General features: G+C 39.8%; 1 protein-coding gene across 1 annotated transcript in view; it reads right to left on the reverse strand.

Annotated features, from left to right (window-relative positions):
* Positions 1–20,536, reverse strand: part of LOC139842207 (uncharacterized) — a 34,953-nt gene extending 14,417 nt beyond the window's left edge. Inside the window, exon 1 of the mRNA XM_071832377.1 lies at positions 19,826–20,536. Coding sequence (XP_071688478.1) covers positions 19,826–20,536 — 711 coding nt within the window. The remainder of the gene's footprint in view (positions 1–19,825) is intronic.
* Between the last annotated feature and the right edge of the window lie 234 nt (positions 20,537–20,770).

A 20,770-nucleotide genomic window follows, 5' to 3' on the forward strand; every position in this document is an offset into this window, starting at 1 on the left:
GACTTTAATGCACTAATGTTGGTAATTAAAGTCGAGTCTTGGCCATTAAGAGGGCGGTTGTGGTGTGGTTGGGTCATTTAATGCGAAATTGAGTCATTAAATGCCCAAGTAAATGTAATGTGGTTAATTCCACTAGTTTATGTATTGAATTGGTACTTAATGTATTAGGTACTTGGCTTTGAAGTTTGGAAGCGATTATTCATCATCCTTGCGTCAAGGTGAGTGGAATAATTATGCGTGAACGTATATAATGTATTTATTTGTGTGGTATGAATGTGGAAGTGTCGCGGTGTTCAAGACACCACATTCTAGGTAACGAGTAGTATTGTCGCGGTGCTTAAGACACTACTCCTTGTGTAATTGACTTGTGGGATTGTCGCGGTGTTTAAGACACCACAATGTCGTGAGAGTGGAAGTGTCGTGGTGTTCAAGCCACCACTCATTGTATTGAATGAAGTGTGGATTCGTCGCGGTGTTTAAGACGCCACATTGTTGTAAGGGTGAGTTAGTCGCGGTGTTTAAGACATCACCCGGGGGACTAGTGATTACGCGGTGTATAAGTAACACTAGTGGATGTTATGAACTCCAACGGACTTACATGTACCGTTCTCTTGTATACTTGGTTAACCATGGTTGTGCGAATTGTACTTAGCATATTATATTGTGAACTATATGCTATTATTGTTGCTAGCGTAATGTGGAACGTGGATAGTAGTTTATGCATGATGGATTGCATGTTTGTTGAATTGCTAGCTCGTATGTGGTATTGTGTAAGTGTATGCAAGTAAGTAGGTTATATATGATCATGTATAATTATTGCATTCACTAAGCGTTAGCTTACCCCTCTCGTTGTTTATCTTTTAGTTGCAGGTGAGGATAAAGGGAAGGGGATTGTCGGGCACTAGATGCCCTTGATGATGTGCTTGTAGGAGCTTTTGGAAGTTGGCCACCTTTTGGGTAGTTTAGTCCCAAACCATGCTCGTCGGGTCGTTTGGTTAATAAACTACCATTGTATTCGGTCAAACTTGTATTAACTTAATTAACGGCCATTGTGCCTTTTGTAAACATTGGTAATGGTTGTACGGTTTAATGAAACTTGTGAGTTGGTCTACATATTTAATTGGCGCATAAATGTGTATATTATAAAAAAAAAAAATTTTATAGCGTACGGAGTACGGGTTGGGTTGTTTCAAGTGGTATCAGAGAATGGTCTAAGGGATTTAGGCGACTTGAGATAGGTGCCTAGACTTAGACTTTTATGTGTATGCGCTTTTAGGCAGGACTTGTACGACTTCGGGTCGAATCGGGAATTGTAGTGCGTAGGTTTATATGAACTAACCATGCACTAATTGATTTGTGTTGTAGATGGAATCATCGAGCGAGACAGACGTTGTACTAGCAAGTTAATGCGACGTGCTCGCGTAGTAATGACTAGCTACCCTTACTACGGGTGCAAATCGTGTCAAACAAGCGATGTACGACGATTGTCGAGCGAGATGGGGTGGTATGGTGTATATATATATATGTGTCATGTCTCTGGGTTCGTCGTTTAATCTTTTCCGTTTTATAGAATGAAGATGAGAAACGGACACGACACCGATAATGGGGGCACGAGCGAGGACCCCGAGTTCACGGCCAAGGTTGAGGCCATCTTTCAATGCCAAAAGGCGGAGTTTCGCGAAGATGTTAAGAAGATATTTCTAGACACGATTGACGAGCACATCGTCACTATGGTTAAGGAACAAATTAAGATTGCTCTCCAAGAAGAAAATGTGGGGAGACGAGACTTTTTCTTCAAGAACTTTAAGGATGCTCAACCTCCTACTTTTGAAGGCGATAGGGACCCACTTAAGAGTGCCCGGTTTATCTCCGATATGGAGGGGGCTTTTCGTACATGTGAGTGCCCTAACGATAAAAAGACAAGGTATGGTTGTAGCATGCTAAGAGGTGATGCCAAGCTATGGTGGGATGCAAAGATTCAAGTCTATGGCGAAGAACAATGCATGGACTTTTCTTGGGATGAGTTTAAGGAAGAATTTTTCGAAGAATACCGAACTTCGGCCGATCTCACTAGGCTTAAGGACGAGCTACGTTCTTTGAGGCAAGGGTCAATAGATTTGAACACTCTCAAATCCGTGTTTTTGTCTAAGACTCAATTTTGCCCGGAGTATGTCGGGAATGATAAGATGTTAAAGGAAGATTTTTATCGGATCTTGAATGATAGTTATCAAGAGAAGATAAGTGTGAATGTGGTGAAAAGCTTTGATGAATTGTTTAACATGGCCAAGGGCTTCGAGGCGCTTGTGATGAGGAAGAATAGCCTTACCTTGGGCAAGAAAAAGTTTGAAGCTACTAGTCAATCTAATTTTTCTAGCAAGAAGTTTAAGAAAGGCTCCGAGAGTGTGGGGAGTGTGAAGAAAGGTGCTTCGGGGGATTTCCCCTATTCTTGTCATAATTGTGGGCGAAGGGGACATATGGCCCGTGATTGCACCAAACCATCCTCTACTACAAAATTCACTTATTACAATTGTGGGAAAGAAGGACACAAGAAGACCGAGTGTCCCGAGTTGGTTAATGATCATGTCAAGCGGTTAGAGAAGGCGGCGGGTACGGGCCGGGATCGAAATTATTTGATGACTAATGATGAAGCTAAGCAATCGAACGAGGTTGTCTCAGGTACTTTCTTGGTTAACTCTAAACCGGCCAAGATATTATTTGATAGCGGTGCTAATTTGTCTTTTGTGTCGCCTCGATTTGTATCTAAGTTAAATAAACCGCTAGTTAAGTTGAGTCATCGGTTGAAGTCGAAATAGCGGATGGCAAGACGGCGCTAGTGGTTGATGTTTGTAAGAATTGTGATGTTGTGTTTGGTACCGAAACCTTTAAAAATTGACCTCATTCCGATGACCTTGGGTGAGTTCGATATTGTTGTTGGTATGGATTGGCTCGATCGTTATAGAGCCGATATTGCATGCCATGATAAGTTCATTCGTGTTAGGACCCCAAGTGGGGGAGAGTTGATTATTCATGGCGATAGACGGAGGAGACTCGTACCATTGTGCACGTATGCAAGGGCACGACGTTTTCTCAAGAGCGGTGCCTTGTTTTATCTTGCTCACGTAGTTGATACTTGTGATGAGCCACCACCTATTCGTAAGATTCCGGTGGTTAATGAATTTGAAGATGTCTTTTCGGATGAATTACCGGGTGTTCCGGAGGAAAGACAAGTCGAATTTCGCATCGAGTTGGTTCCGGGAGCTACTCCCATTGCTAAAACCCCTTATCGTTTAGCGCCGACGGAGATGCAAGAATTGCTTAATCAAACCCAAGAGTTTCTTGAGAAGGGTTTCATTCGACCGAGCTCCTCGCCGTGGGGTGCTCCGATTTTGTTTGTGAAAAAGAAATATGGAAGCATGCGAATGTGCATCGACTATAGGGAGTTGAATAAAGTGACGATCAAGAATCGTTATCCATTACCTCGGATCGACGATTTATTTGATCAACTCCAAGGTGCTACGTATTTTTCTAAGATCGATTTACGGTCCGGCTATCATCAAGTGCGGGTCCGTGAGGAAGACATCGAGAAAACGGCCTTTCGGATGCGTTACGGGCATTATGAGTTTGTGGTTATGCCTTTTGGTCTCACGAATGCACCGGCGGCATTCATGGATTTAATGAACCGAGTGTGCCAACCTATGTTGGACAAGTCGGTAATCGTGTTCATTGATGACATACTCGTTTATTCCAAGAGTATGAAGGAACATGAACACCATTTACGTGAAGTGTTGAAGACGTTGCGAAGGGAGAAATTGTATGCTAAGTTCTCCAAATGTGAATTTTGGCTAAGGGAAGTTCAATTCCTTGGTCATATTGTGAATCAAGAAGGTATTATGGTAGACCCGGGGAAGATCAAAACGGTGAAAAGTTGGAGTCGACCGACTACGCCTACGGAAATCCGAAGTTTTCTCGGATTGGCCGGTTATTATCGTCGGTTTATTCAAGACTTTTCTAAGATTGCTTCTCCTTTGACGAAGTTGACGAGGAAGAATGTTAAATTTAATTGGGAAAATGAACAAGAAGTCGCCTTTCAATTGTTAAAAGAGAAGTTATGTCAAGCTCCGGTGTTGGTGTTACAGGAAGGGATTGAAGACATGGTGGTTTATTGTGATTCGTTGAATGGACTCGGGTGTGTTCTGATGCAAAGAGGTAAAGTCATCGCTTATGCCTCTCGACAATTAAAAGAACACGAGACGAGGTACCCGACTCATGATTTAGAGATGGCGGTGGTTGTGCATGCGTTGAAAATTTGGCGCCATTACTTGTATGGTGTCAAGTGTACGATATATTCGGATCACAAGAATTTGAAACATCTCTTTACTCAACGAGATTTGAATTATCGTCAACGTAGGTGGATGGATGTAGTGAAAGATTATGATTGCGTGATACTTTATCATCCGGGTAAGGCGAACGTTGTTGCGGACGCCTTGAGTCGAAAGAGTACACATCCGGCGATAAAGGTGGGATCGTTACGTTTGATTATCACTAATGACTTTCTTGAAAAGATGGGTGAAGATCAAATAGAGGCTTATGTTCACAATAAGCACACGGAACGAATCGTTGGCCAATCGGAGTTCATTACAATGGGCTCGCGTGGCCTGTTGTCCTTTCAAGGAAGGGTGTGGGTACCCAAGATGGGGGATTACCGGCGAATGCTACTTGATGAAGCACATAAGTCCAAGTATTCCATTCATCCGGGTGCAACGAAAATGTACTATGATTTGAAGAAAGATTATTGGTGGCCCGGCATGAAACGTGATGTGGTTAAGTATGTTGAACAATGCGTCACGTGCTTGCAAGTCAAAGCCGAACACCAAAAGCCTTACGGTAAGTTACAACCATTGGAAGTCCCGAAATGGAAATGGGAGCACATTACCATGGACTTTATTACCAAGTTACCGAAGACGGCGCGAACCCAATACGATACGATTTGGGTGATTATTGATAGATTGACGAAGAGTGCCTTGTTTCTTCCCATTCGGGAAATGATATCATCGGAGACATTAGCTAAGTTGTTTATAAAGGAGGTGATATCAAGACATGGGGTTCCGGTATCTATTGTTTCGGATCGAGATACTCGCTTTACATCTCGGTTTTGGAACAAGTTTCATGAAGATATGGGTACTCAATTGAAAATGAGCACGGCGTATCATCCTCAAACGGACGGTCAAACCGAGCGTACTAACCAAACGCTAGAGGATATGTTAAGGGCGTGTATTATTGATTTTGGTGGAAGTTGGGACGAGCACTTACCCTTGGTGGAATTCTCATACAATAATAGTTACCACACTAGTATTGGGATGCCACCATACGAGATGCTCTATGGGCGTAGATGTCGAACTCCCATTTGTTGGGGAGAAGTGGGTCAACGAGAAATCGGAAGTTCCGATTTGGTTTTGGAGACGAATAGTAAAATTGAAATTATTCGGGCTCGACTTAAAGCGGCGCAAGATAGACAAAAGTCTTATGCCGATAAAGGTAGAAGAACGATTGAGTTTCAAGAAGGTGATATGGTGATGCTTAAGGTTTCTCCATGGAAGGGTGTGATTCGGTTTAGGAAGCGAGGAAAGTTAGCTCCTCGGTTTATTGGTCCTTTCAAGGTATTGGCACGTGTTGGTGAGGTTGCTTATCGATTAGAGTTACCCGAAGAACTTGCGGGAATTCATAATACGTTCCATGTTTCCCATCTTCGCAAGTGTCTTGTGGATGACTCGACTTGGGTGCCATTGGATGAGATTACTTTGAATAACAAGTTAGAGTATGCGGAAGAACCGGTTGCAATCCTTGATGAAAAGGTTAAGATGTTGCGGAACAAGGAAGTTAGAACCTTCAAAGTGCAATGGCGACATCGAAAGGGTTCCGAGTTTACATGGGAATCCGAAGAGTTTGTTTTGGCTTATCTTCCGGCTTGTCATGCGGCTTGGATCGCGAGGACGTGCTCCGATCTAAGTGGGGGAGAGTTGTAACACCCCGCTTTTCCGTACACGCTTAAAGGTACACACCTAATCAATTATACGTCTATAACTTGCTCGTTATGTGGCTAAGTTAGCTAACATGTTAGTTACTTGAGAATGTGTATATTATAAATGTTGAATGCATGCGCGAACGTGTTTACCTACGTGTCACGATGGCATTGAGTCGTGTGAGACTCAAGGTTGGGGTTAGTATGTGTATTAAAGTGAGCGTTTGGGTTATTAGTTATGGAAACCTTGGAAAATTGATTAGCTAGTCGAGGGCACCAGTTCCAGGCAATTGTCGCGCCGCGATACAGGGCTCCGCGACGCGACACATCAAGCAAAGATTTGATCAGAACTTGGATTAAAGGGTGCTGTTTTTCATGTGTTTCGTCGCGCCGCGACGTTTAGTGCCGCGCCGCGGCAGGCCTGCTGGCCAGGTTCCGGTTTTAGGTTAAATTAAGAGATTTTGAGGTGCAAAATGGTAAATGGACGTATAGATCAGATGGGTGCATTAAATCTGGTCCACTAGTTCATTTATTTCATTTTCCTTTTTCATTTTCTTTCAATTTCTCTCCCAAAACTCTAACACCCATTTGGATTCAAAGTGAGATTGAGAGAGGAAGGATTTAGGGTTGATCTTTGGAGCAAGTATTAAAGTTGTTCCTTGTGACTCTAGCTACGTAGTGATAGTCTCGGTAAGTTCTAACTCTAAGTTTCGAGTTTTAATTGATTATGGCTAGGGTTTTGGTTAATAGAAGCTTGTATGACCCATTTGGGAGTAAAATGGGTGAATTTGGGTTAGGTTGTTGTAATGAAACCCTAATGGCCATAATCTAGGGTTTTGGTCTTGTAATTGTGAGTTTGAAAGTGTTAATGGTATTGTAAGCATTAAACACTTGTTAGAATTGAAAGAGATGTCATTTGGGTCAAGAATGTACTAGTTGACCTAGTTTGGGTAAAATGGGTGTAAATTACCCTAGGTGGATGTCAATTGAGGCTAGTAGACTTTAATGCACTAATGTTGGTAATTAAAGTCGAGTCTTGGCCATTAAGAGGGCGGTTGTGGTGTGGTTGGGTCATTTAATGCGAAATTGAGTCATTAAATGCCCAAGTAAATGTAATGTGGTTAATTCCACTAGTTTATTTATTGAATTGGTACTTAATGTATTAGGTACTTGGCTTTGAAGTTTGGAAGCGATTATTCATCATCCTTGCGTCAAGGTGAGTGGAATAATTATGCGTGAACGTATATAATGTATTTATTTGTGTGGTATGAATGTGGAAGTGTCGCGGTGTTCAAGACACCACATTCTAGGTAACGAGTAGTATTGTCGCGGTGCTTAAGACACTACTCCTTGTGTAATTGACTTGTGGGATTGTCGCGGTGTTTAAGACACCACAATGTCATGAGAGTGGAAGTGTCGCGGTGTTCAAGACACCACTCATTGTATTGAATGAAGTGTGGATTCGTCGCGGTGTTTAAGACGCCACATTGTTGTAAGGGTGAGTTAGTCGCGGTGTTTAAGACATCACCCGGGGGACTAGTGATTACGCGGTGTATAAGTAACACTAGTGGATGTTATGAACTCCAACGGACTTACATGTACCGTTCTCTTGTATACTTGGTTAACCATGGTTGTGCGAATTGTACTTAGCATATTATATTGTGAACTATATGCTATTATTGTTGCTAGCGTAATGTGGAACGTGGATAGTAGTTTATGCATGATGGATTGCATGTTTGTTGAATTGCTAGCTCGTATGTGGTATTGTGTAAGTGTATGCAAGTAAGTAGGTTATATATGATCATCTATAATTATTGCATTCACTAAGCGTTAGCTTACCCCTCTCGTTGTTTATCTTTTAGTTGCAGGTGAGGATAAAGGGAAGGGGATTGTCGGGCACTAGATGCCCTTGATGATGTGCTTGTAGGAGCTTTTGGAAGTTGGCCACCTTTTGGGTAGTTTAGTCCCAAACCATGCTCGTCGGGTCGTTTGGTTAATAAACTACCATTGTATTCGGTCAAACTTGTATTAACTTAATTAACGGCCATTGTGCCTTTTGTAAACATTGGTAATGGTTGTACGGTTTAATGAAACTTGTGAGTTGGTCTACATATTTAATTGGCGCATAAATGTGTATATTATAAAAAAAAAAAAAATTATAGCGTACGGAGTACGGGTTGGGTTGTTTCAAAGATAATGAGAAAAATGACGGTGCTGAGCAGGGGGAGCCACAACCCCATCTGCCAGATGTTTCAGAACCATCACAAGGTCAAGATGATGGTGGATCTCCTCAGAATGTTCCAGAAGTTCGTAGATCTGAACGAGGTCGGATTCCATCGAGTAGATATCCAGAATCTGAGTACCTTCTACTTACTGAAGATGGAGAACCGGAGAGTTTTCATGAAGCAGTAACTCATAAGGATAAAGAAAAATGGTTGCTCGCAATGCAGGATGAGATGGATTCTCTGCAAAAAAATCAAACTTATGAGATTGTAGAACTTCCACGCGGGAAGAAGGCACTGAAAAATAAATGGGTGTTCAAGCTGAAAAAGGATGGTAGTGGAAAAGTGGTGAAATACAAAGCACGACTTGTAGTCAAAGGATTCCAACAGAAGAAAGGGATTGATTTTGACGAGATATTTTCACCAGTAGTCAAGATGACTTCAATTAGAGTCATACTTGGATTGGTCGCAAGTATGAACTTGGAGCTTGAACAGATGGATGTAAAGACAGCTTTTCTTAATGGAGATTTACATGAAGAAATTTACATGGAGCAGCCAGAAGGTTTTGAGGTTTCAGGAGATAACCTCGTATGCAAGCTGAAGAAAAGTTTGTACGGTTTGAAGCAGGTACCTAGGCAGTGGTACAAGAAGTTTGACTCGTGCATGGTGAGTCACGAGTACAAGAAAACTGCAGCAGATGAGTGTGTCTACATTCAGAAGTTTTCTGAAGGAGATTTCGTTGCTCTTCTACTTTATGTAGACGATATTTTGATTGTAGGGAAAGACGTAACGAAGATCAACCAGCTGAAGAAGGAACTCTCTAAGTCTTTTGACATGAAAGACTTAGGACAGGCTCAACAGATTTTGGGAATGCAGATAACCCGAGATAGGAAGAATAAAAGGTTATGGCTATCTCAGGAGAAGTATATTGAACGAGTGCTTTCACGTTTCAATATGAACAATGCCAAACCTGTTAGCATTCCATTAGCTAACCATTTCAAGTTGAGCAAGAGTTCTTGTCCCTCATCCAAGGAAGAGATCGGGGAGATGTCTTCAGTACCATATTCTTCAGCAGTTGGAAGTTTGATGTATGCGATGGTGTGTACAAGGCCCGATATTGCTCATGCAGTGGGAACGTGATGTTATGCGAGGTGTATATAAAATAGTTATTAATTTTAGCAGAAAACACTATTAAATACGATACAATTTTACACAAGATATTTATTTATTTATAGAATGGATATACTTAAACCTTGCTACAACACTTATAGGCAGTGTACCTAATCGTACAGTAGTGTAGTTTTTAGTAAGTCCGGTTCGTTCCACAGGGAAATCTTTAAACAAAGCTCAACGCTATATTAGTTTACTTTTATAAAAATACAAATATATATATAAGTAATATTATTATTATAAAGGGGGGTTTTTACCGTTTAATGACCGGTTTGTCGATTTTAAGACTTTAGTCGCAGTTAAAACCTAATGTAAAATATAAAATAAATACAAGACTTAAATTAAAGCGTAAAGTAAATAACGATAATGAAATTGCGAATAATAAAAGTGCGATAAAATAAACTTACGATAAATAAAAAGTACGATAATTAAAAGTGCGATTAAATAACAATAAATAAAAGTACGATAATTAGAAGTGCAATTAAATATAAAATAAAGGAAATTAAATATGAAATAAAAGAATTATGCTTATTTAAACTTCCGTAATCATGATGTTTGACGTGTTGATTTTAGTTTTATGCCCATGGGTTAATTGTCCTTTGTCCTGGATTATTTAATATGTCCGTCTGGTTTTTGTCCATAACAGTCCATCAGTCATAAATATAAAGTGCAAGTGTCCTTATCAAATTATTATTATACCCGAAGTTAAATATTCCAACTAATTGGGGATTCGAATTGTAACAAGGTTTTAATACTTTGTTTAATGAATACACCAGGTTATCGACTGCGTGTAAACCAAGGTTTTACTACTTTGTTAACAATTACACCAATTACCCTTGAATGTAATTTCACCCCTGTTTTAATTATTCTAGTGGCTATTAATCCATTCCCGTGTCCGGTTAAATGAACGATTATTCGTACATATAAATACCCCGCCCATCGTGTCCGATTGAGTGTATATGGTAATTTATAGGGATGCCCAATTGTAAATCTTTATATTAACATTAACAAACTTTCATTTAGTTAAACAAATATAAAGCCCATTAATAGCCCATAGTCTAATTTCCACAAGTGTCGTTCTTTTATCCAAACCCCAATTATGGTACAAAGCCCAATTACCCAATTTTAGTAATTAGCCCAACATCATGATTACTTCGTTTTAAATAAGCATAATAATAACTTAGCTACGAGACATTAATATAAAAAGGTTGAACATAACTTACAATGATTAAAAATAGCGTAGCGTTACACGGACAGAATTTCGACTTACACCCTTACAACATTTGCTAACATACCCTTATTATTAGAATTATAATTAAAATTAAAATTAAAATATAAATTATATATATATATATATATCGTATATATGAGAGAAGAGAGAAAATAGATTATGAAATTTTGATCAGAATTCGGTTTGCTTTATAGCCAGAGTTGAAATTTGGGGCTCCGCGACTCGCGGCAAAATCCTCTTCAAACTCCGCGAGTCGCGGAGAATGTATTTACAGCTCACACCCTTGGAGTTTCTCTGCCGACGGTTTTATAATATATATATATAATATATATATAATTAATATAATTAATTATATATTATATTATATTTATATGCATAGTTAACTTGTAATTTTTAGTCCGTTGCGTCGAGCGTTAAGAGTTGACTCTGGTCCCGGTTCCGGATTTTTGAACGTCCTCGCGTACAATTTAATATCTTGTACTTTTGCGTTTTGAATCTTGTACTCTTGTAATTTCGAGACGTTTCTTATCAATAATTGGAACCTCTTTGATTGTCTTTTGTACTTTTGAGCTTTTTGGTCGTTTGCGTCTTCAATTCGTCGAATCTGTCTTTTGTCTTCACCTTTTATTATTTAAACGAATATCACTTGTAAATAGAACAATTGCAACTAAAAGCTTGTCTTTCTTGAGGAATAATGCTATGAAATATATGTTCGTTTTTAGCATTATCAGAACGGTGAGTCGTTTTCTCTCGAACCCCGGGAAAGAGCATTGGGAGGCGGTAAAATGGATTCTCAGATATCTTAAAGGTACAAAGAATCTATGTCTTTGTTACGGGGGAGCTGATCCAATCTTGGAAGGCTATACAGATGCGGATATGGCCGGAGATCCTGATAGTAGGAAATCTACTTCAGGATTCATTTACACTTTTGCAGGGGGAGCTGTTTCATGGCAGTCAAGACTACAGAGGTGTGTTGCATTATCCACAACTGAAGGAGAGTATATTGCTGCCGCAGAAGCTGGAAAAGAAATGTTGTGGTTAAAGCGTTATCTTCAAGAATTTGGAATCAAGCAAAAGGAGTACAAGGTATATTGTGACAGTCAATGTGCTATAGATTTGAGCAAGAACTCCATGTACCATTCTCGTACAAAACATATTGATATTCGCTATCATTGGATACGCGAGGTAATTGATCGACAACTGTTGAGACTAGTGAAGATCCATACAAAGGAGAATCCTGCGGATATGTTAACAAAGGTGGTGACTCGAGAGAAGTTGGAGTTATGCAGAGACATAACTGGAATGTTTGTGGATTCGGCTGGAGGGGGAGAATTGAAGATTTCCAGCCTACAATCTAGAAGCCCACCTTCTAGATATTCAAAGTAGGCAGCCTTGACAACTCATATGGAGGTAGCAAAGTTGATGACGATGACGGCCGCCAACCTTCTCCGTTCATACCATTCCACCGCCATAGAATTTTTACTATAAATAGAGGTGCAAACCTCAGTTGTAAATCATCCAAAATCACTCAGAGAAGTGTAATCACAACCTAGAGAGTGTGTGTGAGTTTGAGAGTTTTTTTGTAAGAGTTTTGTAATACTCTGTAAATCTATTCTTGTGAGTAATAGAGTTGTTTTTCTCTTAAATTTATATCTCCCAACGTCCAGGCGATCCCCTCTTCCTAACAGAAATTCATCGAAGGATATCTGCTTCTCTTCCTTTATCAAATAATGATTAAAACAAATGGAAGTAAAGAAACACGCAAAGAGAATTAATAACAAATATGTGATTTTTAACTACTCGTAATCTTAATTTGTGCGACACATTCACTTGTGCTATAGACGTTTGTTGTTGATTATGGTAATTAATTTGTGTACTCCTATTTTATTAGCATTCTTAATATGTGATGCAATGTTGTTCACGATGTAAATGTTAGGATATTAGGACCCAAACAACGCTAGTAATTCTACAAGACTACTAGTCGAGTAGTGATTCTATCAAGATCACTCAAACCCACTTAATGAACGAAAGATAATAAATGCGTAAATGTAAGAACGACACAAGATATAATGTGGTTATATGCAATCGGTGTGATTGCTTTAGTCCACGGACCAACTAGAGAGTGTTTATTACCGAGAATCTGTATTTGGTATGTTACAATTGCATACAATGAGTTCTATATATAGGAGAAAACAAGAACACCATGACAACTAGCTAGGAATCTTCATCATGACAAGTAATCATCTTGTTTACCAACTAGCCATGCTTTCCACCTTGTAATGGCATGATCACAGCCCTAATTTTAGGTGTAAAGTGATTAACTTTGCACCTAAAGTGAAAGGAGGCCAAAGCATGCTCGGATGTAAAGGTTGCAACTTGCCAAATTGCTGACAGAGAGGCGATGTGCCGCATCTGAGAGGTGATGCGCCGCATCCCTTCAATTCCACGTTCCAGATTCATGTACCAGCACTCGATGCGCCGCATCGAGATGGTGATGTGCCGCATCTGACCCCTGATGCGCCATATCAGCTCAATGCTCCGCATCAATAACTCTCGGACTATTTTGCTCTATGAATGCGCCGCATCCATGTCAAGATGTGCCGCATTTGACTGCTTCACGCTTCCTGAAATCTGCAAAATCCGTACAAGTGTTGGAACAGTTTTTTTTTTTTCTCGTTTTGTATAAATGTCTCCATAATCTAACAAATCTCCCACTTGGAGACTTTGAACAAAACTCCAATCATATCAATGAATTAACCAAGAACATTAAACCACCTTCGATTACCGCCAAATACCATTTGGGACACACACGCTCAACACATTCTTCGGATGAGTAGACTTTCGATAAAAGGTCTTTAATATTACTTGTTAAACTTGTAACACCATTCACATCTCTAGCTGGGGTCTTCTCTCATCAATTCATGAGAAGGCCAATTGAGGTAATGCAAAACCTCAATTTCTCCGTCGTAACCACCTTAGTAAACATATCGGCAGGATTCTTCGTACCAAGGATTTTCTCCAAGAATAAAGTGCGATCATTTATATGTTGTCGAATAAAATGATACCTTATCTTGATGTGTTTCGTTCGACTATGAAACACTGGATTCTTCCCAAGATGAACCGCACTTTGATTATCACAATACAAGACGCAATAGTCTTGTCTTTTACCCAACTCACATAAGAAGTTCTTCAACCACACTAGCTCTTTAGAAGCTTCCGCAATAGCCATGTATTCGGCTTCGGTGGTTGACAAAGCAACACTCTTTTGCAATCGAGATAACCAACTAATCGCCGTCTTCCCCATTGTGAAAACATAACCCGTAGTGCTTTTCCCCGAATCATCACATCCACCCAAATTAGCATCCGCATAACCTCTAAGTATGAGATTGTTTTTGGAGAATCACAATCCCATATTAGAAGTACCTTTCAAATAACGAAGCAACCATTTGACCGCTTCCCAATGCTCTTTCCCCGAATTAGACATATAACGACTTACAACTCCCACTGCTTGAGCAATATCGGGTCTTGTACAAACCATGGCATACATAATACTACCCACGGCCGATGCATATGGAACCTTTTCCATATCCTTCTTGTCTCTTTCCGTCTTTGGTGATTGACTTTTCGATAACTTTAAGGTGCTTCCCAAAGGCATAGAACGAGCCTTTGAATCTTCCATGTTGAACCTCTCTACTACTTTCTCAATATATTTGGATTGAGACAAGTATAGAGTACCCTTCAAACGATCACACACAATACTCATGCCAAGTATTTGCCTAGCACCGCCAAGATCTTTCATCTCGAATTCTCGGGAAAGTAATCCCTTCAACTTGTTAATTTCGGACATGTTTGAACCTGCAAGTAACATGTCATCAACATACAACAATAAGATTATGTAAGAAGACTTGAATTTCTTCAAGTAGCAACAGTGATCTGCTTCACATCTTAAGAAACCAATCTTCTTCATAAACTCGTCAAACTTCAAGTACCATTGCCGAGGTGCTTGCTTCAACCCATACAAACTTTTCTTTAGCTTACAAACCCACTTCTCTTTACCCTTTACCTCAAAGCCCTCGGGTTACCTCATGTAGATCTCTTCAACAAGATCACCATGTAAGAATGCAGTTTTTACATCTAGTTGCTCAAGATGTAAGTCTTCGGATGCAACCATAGAAAGTACCAAACGGATAGTAGTCATTTTAACTACCGGTGAAAATATCTCTTTGTAGTCAACCCCTTCCTTTTGTTGAAAGCCTTTGACTACCAAACGAGCCTTGTACCTTTTCTTGCTATCCATTTCATTCTTGATTCTATATACCCATTTGCTTTGCAATGCCCTTTTATCATGAGGTAACTTCACTAGTGACCAAGTCTTGTTCTTCTCAAGTGATCCCATCTCTTCTTTCATGGCAAGTTCCCATTGTATGGATTCTTTTGTTTTTCTTGCCTCAAAGTAACTTTCGGGTTCACCATTCTCGGTATAGAGCAAGTAGTTTGCTGATAAAGAATACCTAGGATTAGGTTTGGGCACTCTAGTCGAGCGTCTTGGTGTAGGAGTAACCAGAATGGTTGGACCGGTTTCATTTGTGTCCTCCTCATCACTAGAGCTCGCACTATGTTCGGAATCATCACCGCTTTCCGAATCATCCCCATCATTAGCATTTTCCGACGCCTCACCGTTATTTGGCAATTCATTGTTCCCCGTACTCCCACTAGAACCTGCAAGATCATCAATAGAAACATCGTCAAAAGTAACTTGACTAGGTTTAGGACTCCCCGTTTCCGGTTTGCCATAGACCGAATCTTCATCAAAAGTAACATCTCGCGAACGAATTACTTTTCTAGCTTCGTTGTCCCAACAACGATAGCCCATTTCATCCGACCCGTAGCCTATGAAAATACACTTCTTTGACTTAGCTTCAAGCTTGTCTTTATCCGCATCTTTGGTCTTCACATATGCATTACACCCAAAGATCCTAAGGTGACCATAACTCACCTTCTTACCTTGCCATTCTTCCTCGGGAATTCGGAAACCCAACGGTGTTGAGGGTCCCCTATTTATCAAATAAGCCGCCGTGTTAACCGCATCAGCCCAAAACATTTTAGGCAAACCGACATGTAGTCTCATACTCTTAGCCCTTTCATTTAACGTACGATTCATACGTTCGGCGACCCCATTGTGTTGCGGTGTCTCCGGTACCGTTTTCAACATTCTAATACCGAGATTTGCACAATGGTCTTTAAACTCAAGACTACCATATTCCCCTCCATTATCCGACTTCAAGCTCTTGACTTTCAAGTTAGTTTCATTTTCTACCATAGCTTTCCACTTCACAAAAGTATTAAATACATCGGATTTAGCTTTAAGAAAATAAACCCATACCTTTCGAGTGAAGTTGTCAATGAAGGTGACATAATAGCGAGAACCTCCATGTGATTCTACATTGTTTGGACCAAACACATCCGTATGAACGAGCTCCAATTTCTCCAACTTAGGTGCATTCCCTGATTTCCCAAAGGTCACCTTCTTTTGCTTCCCATATACACATGGTTCGCAAAACCCAAGTTCTACCTTTTTCAAATCCGGAATTCTCCCACTCGAAACAAGCATCTTCATACCCTTCTCACTCATATGCCCGAGTCTTCGGTGCCATAGAGTTGATTCGGACACAACATTAATCGTAGCAACCACCGTGTCTTCATCAAACACTTCAACCATATAAAGTGTTCCCCTTTTATGTCCACGAGCCACAATACTACTACCCTTAACCACCTTCCATTGGCGGTTTTCAAAAGTAACCGTGTTACCTTCATCATCTAATTGACCAACCGAAATAAGTTTCCTTTTCAATTTAGGAATGTACCTTACGTTCTTCAAAGTCCAATTAGAACCAAGAGTAGTCTTCAAAACAACATGTCCAATGCCCTCTATGTTGAGTTGCTTGTTGTCCGCCAATCTCACCTTGCCTTGATATGAACGAAAATTCTTCATCATGCTTTTGATATGAGTAGCATGAAACGAAGCTCCCGAATCCAAGATCCAAGACTCCATTGAATTTTCAACACTACACAAAAGTGCATCATCACTTTCCCCTTCGGCCAAGTTTACACCTTTCGTGGAACCATTTTTGCAATTTCTTTGAAAGTGCCCTTTTGATTGCAACCCCAACAAGTAACTTCACTTTTATCTTTCGATGGATGCCTCTTCTTAGACTTCTTCCTACCCTTCTTCTCACCGCGTTCAAATTTTCTACCACGGTTGTCGGTACTTAACAAAGAACCGGATGTCGATTCTCCCGAGTTTCTTCTACGAGTATCTTCACCAAGAATCAAATCCCTTATAGCTTCAAACGCTAGCTTAGTAGTTCCCGTAGAGCTACTAACCGCGGTAACCGTACCCGACCAACTTTCCGGTAATGATGAAAGCAAGATAAGTGCTTTTAGTTCATCATCAAACTTAATCTCTACCGATTCAAGTCTTGAAACGATATTATTAAATTCATTGATATGATCCGTTGCACTCGTACCTTCCTTCATCTTAGTATTAAACAATTGACGCATGAGAAATACCTTATTTGCAGCTGTAGGTTTCTCATACATGTTAGAGAGTGCTTTCAAGCAAGCAAACGTCGTCTTCTCATTCACAACGTTGTATGCAACGTTCTTAGCAAGTGAAAGACGAATAACACCCAAAGCTTGACGATCCAAAAGCGTCCAATCGGCATCGTCCATGCTTTCGGGCTTGGTCTCTAACAAGGGTTGGTGTAGCTTCTTTTGATACAAGTAATCTTTAATTTGCATCTTCCAAAAGCCAAAGTCTCTTCCATCGAATCGGTCGATTCTAAACTTCCCATCTTCCGCCATCGTTCCCTTAACGAAACCTTGTGCTCTAGATACCAGTTGTTAGGATATTAGGACCCAAACAACGCTAGTAATTCTACAAGACTACTAGCCGAGTAGTGATTCTATCAAGATCACTCAAACCCACTTAATGAACGAAAGATAATAAATGCGTAAATGTAAGAACGACACAAGATATAACGTGGTTATATGCAATCGGTGTGATTGCTTTAGTCCACGGACCAACTAGAGAGTGTTTATTACTGAAAATCTGTATTTGGTATGTTACAATTGCATACAATGAGTTCTATATATAGGAGAAAACAAGAACACCATGACAACTAGCTAGGAATCTTCATCATGACAAGTAATCATCTTGTTTACCAACTAGCCATGCTTTCCACCTTGTAATGGCATGATCACAGCCCTAATTTTAGGTGTAAAGTGATTAACTTTGCACCTAAAGTGAAAGGAGGCCAAAGCATGCTCGGATGTAAAGGTTGCAACTTGCCAAATTGCTGACAGAGAGGCGATGCGCCGCATCTGAGAGGTGATGCGTCGCATCCCTTCAATTCCACGTTCCAGATTCATGTACCAGCACTCGATGCGCCGCATCGAGATGGTGATGCGCCGCATCTGACCCCTGATGCGCCATATCAGCTCAATGCTCCGCATCAATAACTCTCGGACTATTTTGCTCTATGAATGCGCCGCATCCATGTCAAGATGCGCCGCATTTGACTGCTTCACGCTTCCCGAAATCTGCAAAATCCGTGCAAGTGTTGGAACAGTTTTTTTTTCTTCTCGTTTTGTATAAATGTCTCCATAATCTAACAGTAAAATACATTAACTTACTTGTAAGAGTAACGCCTGCTGGAGCTCATTGACAACGACATTCATTGTTGGCTTTTGGTCATCAGGTTTCACGACACATTCAGATGCAATTTCAACAAATTTCTTCAAAGAAGCTATGTGAGCTCCACTTTCGTTCTCGATTGTCGAATCTAGCATCATATATATATTTCCTTGGCTGATGTATGTTGGTAAATTAGTGGCTATTTTTCTGTCAAACGTCTTCTGAAAAAAAGGGGAATACCATCCTATCCCGAATAGAACCTCTAACAAAACTACTCCTAAACCACCTACATCTACTTCTCTTTTGAACTTACGCGTAATCATAATTACATCATCGAATACAATCTTTGCCCCCCAATTCTCGTCCAACGCAATATTTCTGCTACGTATATTAAAGTCTTCTATCATCATTCGGTCTGCCACTTCATGGTGAATATATTTCAACGCATATGCAACATCAAGGCAGATTTTCAATCGTTTTACCCAAGTAAGAACAGACTTGTCTTTGACCTTGTTCCAACAATCCTCAAGGTACCCATTACAACACGCGTGCTCACTGACAAGGATCTTTTTAAAGCCTTCATCATAAAATCCTACTAAAGGAACTATGTTGCGGTGCTTGCAAGTAGTAAGCAATTCAAGTTGCCTATGGAACTTTTCTACTATACTATCGTCCTTAGGCAACAATAGTTTTATAACTACGGTGGACGAATTTACTTTATTCAAATGGTCGAGTGTACTTTTGTATGAATTGAAAGAAAGTCCACTCCTAATCTTGCATTCATCAGAAAAGTTATTTGTGGCCGATATTATATCACTCAGTGGAATCTTCAAGTGACTCAGTTGAGTAGTCAATTGTTTCAGTTTATTTTTCTACAACACGGGAGGGGAAAGGGTGTTGCGGTCAGAAATTGAACACAGAAAGTCGAAAACAATGTAAAAACCATTTTAATTACAGAAATCATTTGATCACTCTAAAAATTGTCCAGTTTGAAACTTAGTTGGATTTAAGAGAGTGGATTCTCTAATTTGCCCTTTATTTAATGAATTATTTTTCGTTTTTATTATAGATTACTTGTATTAACTAGTTGCCATATTTAACTGTATCTCTCCAATAATAGATAGTATATAATTGGAACGTTAAGGGATTTTTTATTGTTATTGTTGAGAGAGAGATGATTTTTGCATGACGAACAAAAATAATAATAAATAATGTAGACAGTTATTTTGGGACGGATGGAGTATTATCAATTGTAATAGTAGTAACTAGTCAACCCAAACAACGCAACCTGAGTAATCGCATATAATAACAAACAAAATAATAATTACTAACATAGTAATTAATCAAACTATCAAAGCAAACAATATAACTAATGAACATGAACAAATACGACACAAGCAACATCCATATAATTTACTCTAACAAATTACTATGATGAATGCTACAAAAATAAAAAACACAAAAGGAAAGAGATGAAAGGATCTTACCGAATTATCAAACGACACCTGAAATTCCAATGCCTTCTGAAGTTCATGGATAATACTCTGCATATATGGACGGTGTACTCGCTCATTCTTTATGCAATAATATGCCACGTTTGAGAAGCTGGAGAGTGATCTCTGAGACAGATGATTCCATAGATCAGGATGGATTATATATTTCAGTGTATAGTTTTCAAAATGTGATCCAACCAACGATGCTAAAAACCTCTTATCCTCATCTTCATTTGGAATAAATGCTTTCCTCCCACTTAACACTTCCCATAAAACAATGCCAAATGAGTATATGTCTGACTTCAGAGTCACACCTCCATTTTTAGTAATTTCTGGGTCCATATACACTTTTGTGCCGATAGCGTTTGAAAGGAGAACATGTTCCTTTTGGTCTACAACATGTTTGACAGAGTATTCAAACCCCGACAACCTAGGGACAAAGTTATTATCCAATAATATGGTGGAGCTATTTATGTTACGATGTATGACAGAGTAACTGCGTTCGTCATCGTCGTGCATGTAGTGTAATGCTCGCGCAACACCAACACATATCCTAAATCTTTGGATCCATGTGAGTCTCTCTTTATTTATATGCATCAAGAGACTTCCCTTTGCACAACGCTTGTTTATAACGATCTTCTCATTTTGTTCGTCACAAAACCCAATAATAGAGACAATATTTTCATGATTGAGAATCGAAAGCATAGAGATCTCCCTCCAGAACTCAGTGAATCCTTGTTGGTCTTTACGCTTTAATCTCCGAGCAACAATTTTCACCAACTTGCCGGACCGCAAGAGCCGTCCCCTGTACACTTTTCCGAACTCACCTTCCCCGATGATATTACTATTATCAAAGTTGTTGGTGGTGGCCTCACGTACGTCTTCGAGTGGGATTTGTAAGTGACCCAACTCCCTGATTGTAGATGCCATATTTCTGTT

Source organism: Rutidosis leptorrhynchoides, chromosome 4 (genome assembly GCF_046630445.1).
Source record: "Rutidosis leptorrhynchoides isolate AG116_Rl617_1_P2 chromosome 4, CSIRO_AGI_Rlap_v1, whole genome shotgun sequence".
Taxonomy (NCBI): Eukaryota; Viridiplantae; Streptophyta; class Magnoliopsida; order Asterales; family Asteraceae; genus Rutidosis; species Rutidosis leptorrhynchoides.